The sequence below is a fragment of the Heloderma suspectum genome, chromosome 2 (genome assembly GCF_057233095.1).
Source record: "Heloderma suspectum isolate Gila_16-S chromosome 2, 16-S_ref, whole genome shotgun sequence".
Taxonomy (NCBI): Eukaryota; Metazoa; Chordata; class Lepidosauria; order Squamata; family Helodermatidae; genus Heloderma; species Heloderma suspectum.
Window position 1 is genome coordinate 230341530 of NC_139459.1, and position 12997 is coordinate 230354526.

General features: G+C 43.7%; 2 protein-coding genes across 4 annotated transcripts in view; one reads left to right on the forward strand and one right to left on the reverse strand.

Moving 5' to 3' along the window:
- Window positions 1-12997, forward strand: part of MYH10 (myosin heavy chain 10) — a 128119-nt gene that overhangs the window by 58914 nt on the left and 56208 nt on the right. For all 3 annotated transcript variants that reach the window (XM_084838379.1, XM_084838378.1, XM_084838380.1), the window contains 5 exons: window positions 1267-1365; window positions 2192-2335; window positions 3813-3908; window positions 9935-10053; window positions 12656-12808. In XM_084838379.1, coding sequence (XP_084694505.1) covers window positions 1267-1365; window positions 2192-2335; window positions 3813-3908; window positions 9935-10053; window positions 12656-12808 — 611 coding nt within the window. The remainder of the gene's footprint in view (window positions 1-1266; window positions 1366-2191; window positions 2336-3812; window positions 3909-9934; window positions 10054-12655; window positions 12809-12997) is intronic.
- Window positions 1-12997, reverse strand: part of NDEL1 (nudE neurodevelopment protein 1 like 1) — a 166031-nt gene that overhangs the window by 58765 nt on the left and 94269 nt on the right. The window lies entirely within an intron of this gene.

The window sequence follows — 12997 nt, forward strand, 5'->3', positions numbered from 1 at the left end:
CTAAAATGGGAAGGCTTTTTTTTTTACCTTTCCCATGTATGCTGTTGTACATGGGATGTGGTTGTATCGTCTGCTTTATATATTCTCCCTGCCTCCCCTTGCACTGCTGTTCCTTAATTTTTCACAATGTATTTTTGTTCAGTCTTATACATCCCTTTTAATATATTCTTTTGAGATCCAACCTCTCTTTGTCACTCTGTTGCTCTTTTCTCATTCCCATTCAATATTTTCTTCCTCTTTTAAAAATCCTTTTCACTTCCCTTTTTTCTCCATCCCCTCTGCCAGCCTTTCTTCCTCTTTCTTTCCATACATCCAGGACTTAATTTCAGCCAGGGACATAATTGTGGAATTTCTGTCAATGTTAGGGCTTAGCTCTGTAAGATATGCAGTAGCAACAATAAGCACTGTGCCTGTGAGCGTATGCAGAGTGTCTTTACCTCGCATAGAGTAACTGCAATCAGTATTGGAAGATGGTCTACAGCAGGAGTGGGGAACCTGTGGCTCTCCAGGCGTTGCGGGACTACAACTTCCATCCTTCACCATTGGTTGTGCTGGCTGGAAGTGATGGGAGTTGGGGTCCAGTGTCTGGAGAGCCTCAGGTTCTCCTGCCCTTGGCCTATGGCTTCCAGCTGAACTCTGGCATTTCTCAATTTATGCATTATCTGGAAAGTTAGAGAGCTCAGAATGCAGGAGTGAGAAGGGTCCTTCCTTTTAACGATATGTAATCCCTCCAAGCTGGCTGTGAAGTATTGCACTCCTGTCCCATTCATAGGGTAATATCCTATTGTGTCTGTGTGCTTGCGGGACCATCCACCAACTTGTTCTGATCTGGAAACAAGCATTTCCAAGGTTATTTTTAGAAGCACAAAGGCCTTGTTGCGAGAGCAGTGGTCTTGCAAGTGCAATGGAACGAGGAGAGGTGGATCAGCCCCATTGGATACTGCCCAGAGCTTTAAGACCTAAGGAAATAACTTTGGTCATTTTGACTTCTGAGTAGTGTGGTCTATGGCTAATGTAACTTGGACTGTTATATTTGGAAAAAATATTGCACCTCTAACAACTTTAGAGCTGCTAATTTGACAGCCTACGTTCCATCCTTAGAATTTCTGATACTTATAAAGACACAATTAAAAAATAAGAATTCATGGAAAGAACAGACACTTTAAGACAGACATAGCAATTCATTGCTATTTCAGGAGTGGTTTGTTTCCTTTTCATGACAAGACGCGCAGGTGCCCATTAAAATCCTTAACTGCTCTGGCCCAGACTTACTAGAAAAGTCACGTGCAGTTCGTCAAGCCAAAGATGAGCGGACATTTCATATATTCTATCAGCTGCTAGCTGGGGCAGGTGAACACTTGAAAGGTAAGTCAACACATATTGGCATCTTTTAATTCATTAATTATAGCATTTGAACAGAGGCTGAATTAATGCCATAGTTTAGCGTCCCTTGCATTTGTAAACAAAGATGACTGTTTCTCAACACTTATTTGTGGTGGAACTATCCAGGGTGTCTTAGGTGAGTTGATTCCTAAGTAATAAGCTCTGAAGCTGGGTAGAATTAAGGTTATGTGTTTGGAATGCTGCAGTGTGCAGGCCTCGCTGAACTGAGTGTGGTCAATATTGACAGAGAACTCCAGCCTAAAGCTTTATACAATTTGAGTCCTTAGCTGGATGGAAACACTTCAGCTTCAAGTACGACAGTTGAAGGAGTTCTGGCAGCAACTGCCAAACCCACGCTGGAGAGAAGAGCACTGGGAAGAATGCCAAGCCACTGTTGGCTAGGCCAAAGCAGCATGGTGTTTACACATTAGAATAAGCACCAATTACTTTAAGAAAAGTCTCACCTCAGGATCATTAGCATTATGGATGCAGATACTCTTTGAGGATATGAAATATACACATAGGTCTCTTTTGACTTACTGTTTATCTAGAATTGTTCTCTGGAAAGTATTTTTTTATTTCCAGTCCAGTGTGAAAAACTACTCTGGATTTTAAGATTATGTTGTGTGTTTTTAAAAATAAAAATCCAGCTATGACTTCTAGGGAACTGGTCACTGTTGAACTTTGTCATTGTTAGTGAATGAAATGCTGTCCTGCCACTACTAATTGTAGTTCATTTAAACTTGAATAAAATAATAGTACAGAGATTTCTTGAACAATTCTGTCTCATCTTTCCACCTCATCATAGCTGACTTACTCCTTGAAGGGTTTAATAACTACAGATTCCTATCCAATGGCTACATACCCATTCCTGGCCAGCAAGATAAGGATAATTTCCAAGAGACAATGGAAGCCATGCATATCATGGGCTTTTCTCATGATGAAATCTTGGGTATGTTTGAAAATCTTTGTTTTTTGTAGTGGAGAAATGTGCATGTTTATACTCCGGACCTATTAGATGTACTGAATGGACAGCGCTGTCAAGGTTCCCCTGCTGCCTACTGAATACTCCAATAGCCAAAATCAACACTCAGACAAAAGGGCTGCTTTCCAAGGCTTTAATTCCATTTATCCTAATGAGGCATACAGATGCTAATTGCTTGAGACTCAGAGAAACTACAAAGGCACAGCCATCTAGGGGTTCAAAGGGTTAGTACATCAGTTGATCTCCATTTGAGGAAAGGGCGGCAATTCTCTGAACTTAAGGGGTGGGAGGGGAAGATCTCCCCCTCTCCCGTGATGCTTCTGGGCGCAGCTGTTGATGTTGAGCCAGTCGACGTTGAGAGTGCTGAAGCTCGGCCCCTGTGATCTCTCGCTTGTGCCTGCGTCTGCGCCTTGCGTCTAAAAGTTCAGGTTGTCCCTCCCTTTCCACGCCTGGTTTGCTGTCATTCCCAGGGATGTGAGCGGGGGGGGGGCTCCCCTTCCAGCTGCGCCTCCCCTTCCAGCTGCGCCTCCCCTTCCAGCTGCGCCTCCCCTTCCAGCTGCGCCTCCCCTTCCAGCTGCGCCTCCCCTTCCAGCTGCGCCTCCCCTTCCAGCTGCGCCTCCCCTTCCAGCTGCGCCTCCCCTTCCAGCTGCGCCTCCCCTTCCAGCTGCGCCTCTGAAATCTGAGAGAGTTCCTCCCCCACGAGTTGCCTCTCCTCCTCAGAATCAGAGCTGCTTTGGGACTCTGTGGGCTCAGATACAACCCTGACAGGCAGAATGTCTTGTATTATATCCAAGGCTCAGTGGCATTCCACATGAATTCAAAATTTAGCACCCTGCACATCTCTGTTTAACAGAAATCACTGATGGCTCTAGAGATGGGCTTGGAAGTGTTCATGTAATGCCTGGTAAAATCTCAAAAGCTAGAGAGAGGTCACTGCCATACAGCTCATTGTCCTACTTCATAAGAGCAGAGGAAACTATACAAAGCAAAAGATGGCATAACTTATGGAGGTTACAGCTCCACTTGGCACAGAACAGGGTTATGTTAGTGCAGACTTTCAGTACATTTATTTAACTGCAGAATTCATGGAGTCTGTGACACATGTCTTTAATTCTTGACTTGGTACATTTGTCAAATGTAGCTCTAAATTAGTCTGAAAGAGACATGGTCTATCTGGGGCAGAAGTAGGCAATGTAGTACCATCTACATGTTTTGGACTACAGTTACCATTAGCATGGCCAATGGTCGGGGATTATGGGAGTTATGTTCCAAAACATCTGGGCCCCTGGTTGTCTACCCCTTATCTAGGGCAGGCACCAGCATTCCTATGGTTTTCAACAACCATTTAGTTGTTGTTTTTTAACTCGGCTGCCTATCAAATATGAATGGATAGATGTGTTTTTAAGGCAGATGGATCATTATTCGCTTCTTGTGTCTCCCTCAGCTATGTTGAAAGTGGTATCCTCAGTACTACAGTTTGGTAACATTTCCTTCAAGAAGGAGCGGAACACTGACCAGGCATCTATGCCAGAAAATACAGGTAAATGTATTTACAGGCACAGTAGAACCTAACTTGAATTTAGTTCATTTTTCACTGGAGTTTCAATCCAAAAAACTGTTTGCTGAGCTTCCTCTATATAGTTTTCTGCCAGAAGCAGCTGTGGTTGTAACAATAACATCCAGTGCTTGAGTACTGAGAAATTTGTATTATTCACTCTCTTCATTCTGTCTGCACAGCTACTAAAAAAACAGTTTGGAGAAACCATTTGTCAAGGTATTTGTTATTTCAAAAAGTATTTGAATTGTAACCTCATTAAGGGCTTATCAGCAAAGTCTTTAAAACTCGCAAGTAAAAATGGTATGTGTAGTTAAATCAGTTTATTTTTCTTGGGTCTATAAAATGTTTGTGCTGCCAGGGACAGTGAACCTGGAGCCAAGCACGACTTTTTGGAGAAATGGAGAGTGTAAATGCTATATTTAGAACAGCTGATTACTGAAATGACAGCGTGGTGTACATAGGATTGACTTCATGATTTAATAGTATTGGTGTTCGATGACCCTGCATAATCAAGGGCAGGGGAGAAATCCCCTGACACTATTAAGAATTTTCTCACATTTCTTGTTCATTATTCGATTTCCTGCAGCAAGGGCCTTCAACATAGTTTAAAAGTTCTATGTGTTTTAGTTGCTGTCTAGTTTCATGTCTTCAGATGTAGTCCTTAGAGGAGAGAGAAATCAGTGATTAGCGAGATGATTAAAAGCTCCTGCTAATGCATAGAGTAAGATGTGACTGGCTTTGTGGGCAAAGGAGGTTCATTAAGTTTTCCCCAAGAGTAGTGAGTTAATATTGGTTAAAATGATGCTCTGATTTTGATCAAGCACAACAATATTTCATGTATATTTTCTGCATCTACAAGGATTCAATAGTAGATTGTTTTAGTATATTTTGACCTAGGTACACAAGTCTGTAAGGGATGAATGCTATTAGAATTATCGGATGATGATTTGTTGTTGTTGCAAGGCTGTTCTTGCTTTCACTACTGTAGAGTTTACTTACTGGCCTGTACTTAATTGAAGTGAAAATTTGGGTTGTTACTTGTTGAGAAGTAGTTTTCAAGGGAAACCCTAGGATTCCTTGATTAGCTTATCCGGGATTCCTCAATGAGAAGACAAGTAGTGGTGGAAAAGCTTCCCTGAAGATCAGCTTGCCTATTACTGCCAATGTTCCCCTGCGACATGTAGCTACAGGATAATGCTGGATGTGTGGAAAGGTGTACTCTTGGTTTATGCAGGGTAGCACTGATGCCTATAGGCCCATATGAGCTGAGTTTGCAACTTGTTTGTTTATTATTATTTTATTTAAAACATTTGTATCCTGCCCTATATCATTAAGATCTCAGGGTGGTGTACAGATAAAATCAATTTAAACAGTATTAAACAATAAATTCCTCTTCATGGATCACTGCCTTGTTGTGGCAAAGGGGCTTGCGTAACTCAGTGAAGCCATAAGCTATGCCGTGCAGGGCCACCCAAGACGGACAGGTCATGGCAGAGAGTTCTGACAAAATGTGGTCCACTGGAGAAGGAAATGGCAACCCACTCCAGTATTCTTGCCAAGAAAACCCCATGGAACGTATCACAAGGCTAAAAGATATGACGCCGGAAGATGAGCCCCTCAGGTCGGAAGGTGTCCAATATACTACTGGGGAAGAGCAGAGGGTATTTCCAAGTAGCGCCAGAAAGAGTGAAGCGGCTGGGCCAAACCCGAAAGGACACTCAGCTGTGGATGTGTCTGGTGGTGAAAAGAAAATCCGATGCTGTAAAGAACAAAATTGTTGAGGAACCTGGAATGTCAGATCAATGAATCAAGGTAAGCTGGAGGTGGTCAAACATGAGATGGCAAGATTGAACATCGACATCTTGGGAATCAGTGAACTAAAATGGACAGGCATGGGCGAATTTAATTCAGGTGACCATCATATCTACTACTGTGGGCAAGAATCCCTTAGAAGAAAGGGAGTAGCACTCATAGTCAACAAAAGGGTGGAAAAAGCAGTACTGGGGTACAATCTTAAAAACGATAGAATGATCTCAGTACGAATCCAAGGCAAACCATTCCACATCACAGTAATTCAAGTCTATGCCCCAACCACTGAGGCCGAAGAAGCTGAGGTTGATGGGTTCTATGAAGACCTACAACACCTTCTAGAACTAACACCAAACAAAGATGTCCTCTTCATCATAGGGGATTGGAATGCTAAAGTAGGAAATCAAGAAATCACCGGGATAACAGGCAGGCATGGCCTGGGTGTACAAAATGAAGCAGGACAAAAGGTAATAGAGTTTTGCCAAGAGAACATGCTGATCATAGCAAACACTCTTTCCCAACAGCACAAGAGGCGACTCGACACATGGACGTCACCAGATGGTCAATATCGAAATCAGATTGATTATCTCCTTTGCAGCCAAAGATGGAGAAGCTCTATACAGTCAGTCAAAACAAGACCTGGAGCTGACGGTGGCTCAGATCATGAGCTTCTTGTTGCAAAATTTCAGCTTAAATTGAAGAACGTAGGGAAAACCACTAAACCATTCAGGTATGACCTAAATCATATCCGTGATGAATATACAGTGGAGGTGAGGAATAGATTTCAGGGATTAGACCTGATAGACAGAGTGCTTGAGGAACTATGGACGGAGGTCCATAACATTGTTCAGGAGGCAGCAACTCAATCCATCCCAAAGAAAAAGAAATGCAAGAAAGCAAAGTGGCTGTCTAATGAGGCTTTACAAGTAGCTGAGGAAAGAAGGGAAACGAAAAGCAAGGGAGAAAGGGGAAGATATATCCAACTGAATGCAGATTTCCAGAGAATAGCAAGGAGAGACAAGAAGGCCTTCTTAAATGAACAATGTAAAGAAATCGAGGAAAACAACAGAATGGGAAAGACTAGAGATCACTTCAAGAAAATCGGAGATCTCAAGGGAACATTTTGTGCAAAGATGGGCATGATAAAGGACAAAGAAGGCAGGGACCTAACAGAAGCAGATGAGATTAAGAAGAGGTGGCAAGAGTACACAGAAGAACTATACAGGAAAGATCTTAATGTCCCTGATAGCCATGATAGTGTAGGGATGCACGAAAGTCACTTACCTGGTCTCACAGCTTGCTTGGCGGTGGGGGGGAGGCGCTTCGCTGCTCCCCCTGAAGTTCAGGCCGGGGGGGGGGGAGGCTTCCCGCCTCGCCTGGCCGAAATTCAGGCCGGAGGGAAGGCTTCCCACCTCGCCCGGCCGAAAGTCAGGCCGGGGAGAAGCGCCCCGTCTCCCCGGCCGCGAACTTCAAAAGAAAAAAAAAAAACGCCCCTGTGATAGGCTACGTAACAGTTAACGTAGCCTATCACGGCTAGATCTGCAAAGTCAGCCGTGATAGGCTACGTTAATCGTCACGTAGCCTATCACGGGTGACTTTGAAAAAAAAAAAAAAAGCGCGTACACAAATGGCGGCCCCCATAGGGAGCCGCCATTCGCGTTTCTTATTTGGTCCCTGTAGTTTACGTAAAGATTTACGTAGACTATGGCGAAAATAAGGGCAACGCAAATAGCATTGCCCTTATTTTCGCCGTAGTCTACGTAAATCTTTACGTAGACTACAGGGACCAAATATGGAACGCGAATGGCGGCTCCCTATGGGGGCCACCATTAGCTGTACACGCTTTTTTTTTTTCAAAGTCACCCGTGATAGGCTACGTGACGATTAACGTAGCCTATCACGGCTGACTTTGCAAATCTAGCCGTGATAGGCTACGTTAAGCGTTACGTAGCCTATCACAGGGGCGTTTTTTGTTTTTTGCTTTTTACTTTTCTTGTAATGGCGGTGGTGGCAGCCGGTCGAAAGACTGGCTGCCGCCCCTGCCCCTGATGAAGACCTGCCAAACCGCTGCCGGGACCCGCTGCCGGGAGGGACATTCGTGAAAGGTAAGTCCCATCCCGGGGGGGGCGGAGAATTTCTCCCCGAACAACCTTCGTTGGCACTCAGTGCGTTGGCACTCAGCCCCCCGAAGTTTCGGGGAGAAATTCTCCCCCATCCCTATGATAGTGCGGTCACTGAACTTGAGCCGGACATCCTCGAGAGTGAAGTCAAGTGGGCCTTAGGAAGCATTAGTAACAACAAAGCTAGCGGAGATGACAGCATTCCAGCTGAGCTATTTAAAATCCTAAAAGATGATGCTGTTAAAGTGCTGCACTCAATATGCCAACAAATCTGGAACACTCAGCAGTGGCCACAAGACTGGAAAAGGTCATTTTACATTCCAATTCCAAAGAAGGGCAACGCCAAAGAGTGTTCAAACTACCGCACAATTGCGCTCATTTCACATGCCAGCAAGGTGATGCTCAAAATCCTACAAGCTAGGCTTCAGCAGTATGCGAACCGAGAACTACCGGAAGTACAAGCTGGGTTTCGACGAGGCAGAGGAACTAGAGATCAAATCGCCAACGTTCGCTGGATCATGGAGAAAGCAAGAGAATTCCAGAAAAAGTCTATTTCTGCTTCATTGACTACACTAAAGACTTTGATTGTGTGGATCACAACAAACTGTGGCAAATTCTGAAAGTGATGGGAGTACCAGACCACCTTACCTGTCTCCTGAGAAACCTGTACAAGGGTCAAGAAGCAACAGTAAGAACCAGACATGGAACAACCGATTGGTTCCAAATTGGGAAAGGAGTACGACAAGGCTGCATATTGTCACCCTGCTTATTTAACTTATATGCAGAGTACATAATGAGAAACACCAGGTTGGATGAATCACAGGTCGGAATTAAGATTGCCGGGAGAATTATCAACAACCTCCGATATGCAGACGATACCACCCCAATGGCAGAAAGCTAAGAGGATCTCAAGAGCCTCTTGTTGAGGGTGAAAGAGGAGAGTGCAAAAGCTGGTTTGAAACTTAACATTAAAAAAACGAAGATCATGGCATCTGGCCCCATCACTTCCTGGCATATGGAAGGGGAAGAAATGGAAGCAGTGACAGATTTTACTTTCTTGGGCTCCAAGATCACCGCAGATGGTGACTGTAGCCATGAAATTAAAAGACGCTTGCTCCTTGGGAGGAAAGCTATGGCAAACCTAGACAGCATAGTAAGAAGCAGAGACATCACCTTGCCGACAAAGGTCCGTCTAATCAAAGCTATGGTTTTCCCAGTAGTAACGTATGGCTGTGAGAGCTGGACTATAAGGAAGGCTGAGCGCCGAAGAATGGATGCTTTCGAACTGTGGTGCTGGAGAAGACTCTTACGAGTCCCCTGGACTGCAAGGAGGTCAAATCAATCCATCCTAAAGGAAATCAACCCTGAGTGCTCATTGGAAGGACAGATACTGAAGCTGAAGCTCAAATATTTTGGCCACCTAATGCGAAGAGAAAACTCTCTGGAAAAGACCCTGATGCTGGGAAAGACTGAAGGCAAAAGGAGAAGGGGACGACAGAGGATGAGATGGCTAGATAGCATCACCGATGCAATGAATATGAACTTGAGCACAGTCCGGGAGAGAGCGGAGGACAGGAAGGCCTGGCGTGCTATGGTCCATGGGGTCACGAAGAGTCGGACATGACTGAATGACTGAACAACAACAAAACAATAAATTAACTAAAATATATATTAAACCATTAAATAAGCTAATACTAATTAAAGTCTAAGACAATAAAACAGTTAAAGCAGTGTGCTACTTTAGAGAATGCATTTAGCCCTCAAAGGCTTTGGTAAAAAGCTATGTTTTTACTTGGTGCCGAAATGAGACCAATGTCTGCGCCAGTTGGGCCTCCAAGGGGAGGGCATTCCATAACTGGGGTGCCACAGCAGAGAAGGCCTAGAACACTCCCCAGAATCTTCTGCAACATGCTGGGGTTCCATGGTAGAGAGGTATATTCATTAGCAGACGTGTTTACCTGAAAAGAGTTCCTTGGTAGTAAAAAGTTTGAGAAACACTGTTCTAGGGCACTTTCTAAATCTTACAACCGGTTGTTGAGGGGGACTGGTGATAACTGACTGCATTGTTTGTATTTATAGTTGCACAGAAACTCTGCCACCTGTTGGGAATGAATGTAATGGAATTTACTCGAGCAATACTCACTCCACGCATTAAAGTTGGCAGGGACTATGTCCAGAAGGCACAAACCAAAGAACAAGTAAGCTTTGATGCCGAATTATGAATTTTGTTGCACCCAAAGTAGCCATCAACTTCTAGCCAGCAAACTTTACACTGTTTCTCTTGGACCTGGGGTGGGAAGGGGGTTGAATACCTTGTGTGCTACAGGAAGAATGTATATGAGGTCTTGGATCAGGAGCCCTGAAGTTGCTGATAAGTTGGTCTTGGTATTTCAGAAATAGCTGCTGCCTGGATCCCCATCAGTGCTCCCCAGCTGAGCTTCAGCTTTGGAGTAGCTGATGAAGAACCAAGCCCCCAGTCTGAGCATCAGTACGCTGGCAAAATTGAGCAGTAGGGCAAGATGGATATGTGTGCAGCTACTAGGGGTGTGCATTGAAGACAAAACTAGGTTCGGATCCTGCTTCAGAAAGTAGATTGATTCAGCTTGGACTGCTTCAAAGGCCACCCACTTCACCTTGGGTCCAAATCAGAACCTCAGTTCAGAAATCCGGAAGCTTTCGTGTGTCTCCATTTACAATCATAGGGAAATCAACAAATGGTTTTAACACTTGCCATTTGACAGAGTTGGATGGCCTCTTAGTATCCCCTTCTGAGTGAAGGAAGCCTGCCAAAATGCAGGCAAATAGATGCAGGGAAGCTTGTACAAGCAGCCTTTAAAATGAGTTTTAAAAAATGGGAATTGCCTATAACTTTTTTATTTGGCAGAATTGGATGAAATTTGCAGGCATATTATCCCCTTCTGAGGGGGTGAAGTCTGCCAAATTTCAGAAAGATAGGTTTTATGCATGGAGAGTTGCTCAAGTTTTTTAGGGGGTGGGAAATGTATTTGTTCATCCCCCTGTATGTTTTGGAGGGAATTTTTAAGAAAATGACATGCATCATAGAGGCGCCCTTAGTAAATAAACCACAGGGATTAGGGAGTTAGGATGGATGAAAAAATGTTTTAGGGTTTTTGTTTTCTGTTTTATTAACATGTCACAGAAATTAAGTGCTTCATCCTAGGTGGACTGATGGATGGATGACACTTTGTTGAGAATATATGAAAGTGTTTACTACATAATGCAATGGAAACCTTTAAAGTTTGGGGAGTTTTAAAAACTGATTCCCCCCCCCCTTTGTGGGCAGTTTGCAGTGATTCATGTAAGAGAGGGAGAGTGGGGATGGGGGGGGGGATTTGTTCGCATTTTAATACAATGTCCAGTTCAGGAAGTGTGAATTTGGTCACTTGGTATTAAAGTGCATATTGAAATACGTGAACAATTCTCCTTCAGTTTTTCCACTTCAAATTCTGCACTGCAGTCCTCTGATCAAAATGTATAGAAAAACGAATATGTTAGTGAAAGTAGCGTACAAAAATGCATATATTAGACAACATTCCATGCAAAAAAGCATACACATTTTTGGGTGGGCTTAAAAAAAAAAAAAGCAAACTGATGCGGAAATGGGATGGAACGAACTTGTATTTGAAGAAATATAAATGTTGTAGGCAAAACCTCTGTGTCGATCCCTATGTGTGAATGTCTTGCATGCAGATGTACTCAGAGTGTTAAATAAATGCTTGGCGCAACTGTAAAACCTTGTCTGCTTGTAAAGGCCTTAGAACGCCTCTCCCGCTATAGTCTTTCAAGCAGAGGTGTGTCCTTGCGCCTTGTTTCAGAGCAAGAAGCCTAGCTCATCCCTAACTTCACACTAAGCTGTGGGAGAGGAGACAGCAGAGGTGGCAAGACCAGTTCTCTCCCCCCCCCCCCCCGCTATATGTCTGGCTGCCTGGAGCTCATGAGTGTTCCCCTATTATAAGTTGTAGGCAGGTACCATCTTTAACAGGAAGGTGTTGCTCTACCCTCCCTGTACCAGCAGCCAGAGACAAAGTGCTGTGGGAGCTTGACTCAGGCTTTAGGGACTTGGTGGACCTCCACATACCTGGTTGGGAGTAAGTGTCAACAGTAGCCTCCCACTGAAGAGGTAGCAGTGGTTACAGGTATCCCCCTATTAGTGCTGGTTCTCAACCCATTCCTGGAAGCTTTGAGTGCCACTGCTGCCACAGACACACCATCACAATATTCAGGAACACAGGAACAGCTTTGAATAATTTCCTTCTACATTCCTCCCCAAACCACTGTGATTGAAAGTAAAAAGGAGAGCTCTGTTGAAGTCATTCCCTGGTTGGAAGCTAGAGCTGTCAAGTCACACAACTAGGCTCCCTTCCTGGCATTTTCATGGAGAATTTGGGGAAAAGTATCAATTTTTGCAGGCACATACTGTGTTTCTATATTCCTTTGAAGCAGTCTGATTTGGTTCTGGATTTGGGGATTCGTCAGAAGCAAATGCACACCTCTAGTACCTACAGAAAAACTAGAAAGCTACTTTTTAGAAAGCTAGTTTGTCTGCAGAGTTGTTCTTGACTTCTATTTTAGTTGGCACAGACTTCAGATTTGGATCTCTATTGCTGAATCTCACTTAATTCATTTGCAACTTTTATACTTGGAAAATACTTGTGCTAGTTTTCTTTCCATTGGGAGTATTAACTGTTTTAGCCTGCTCTCATTTGCCCTAATATGTGTTCAACTCCATATTCCTGTTTTTGTATAACTTCTTCAAATTCTTGATGTTTAACTTTTCAGGCAGACTTCGCAGTGGAGGCATTGGCAAAAGCCACATATGAACGCCTCTTCCGCTGGCTTGTTCACCGTATTAACAAAGCTCTGGATAGGACCAAGCGACAGGGAGCTTCCTTCATTGGCATCCTGGATATTGCTGGATTTGAAATCTTTGAGGTATTAAAAACAAACTAAAAAACCTCCAGTACTGTTTATATACAGCCAGCAGTAGTTTATTCATCCTCAGTGCTAGTTGTATAGAAAGTGTTGAGAGTATTCTGTAAGGGCTTCTATATATTGAAAGGTCTGGCTACTCCAGATTGCAGTACTGAAAGTTTATAACAGCAAACTACTCTTCAGTCGTTT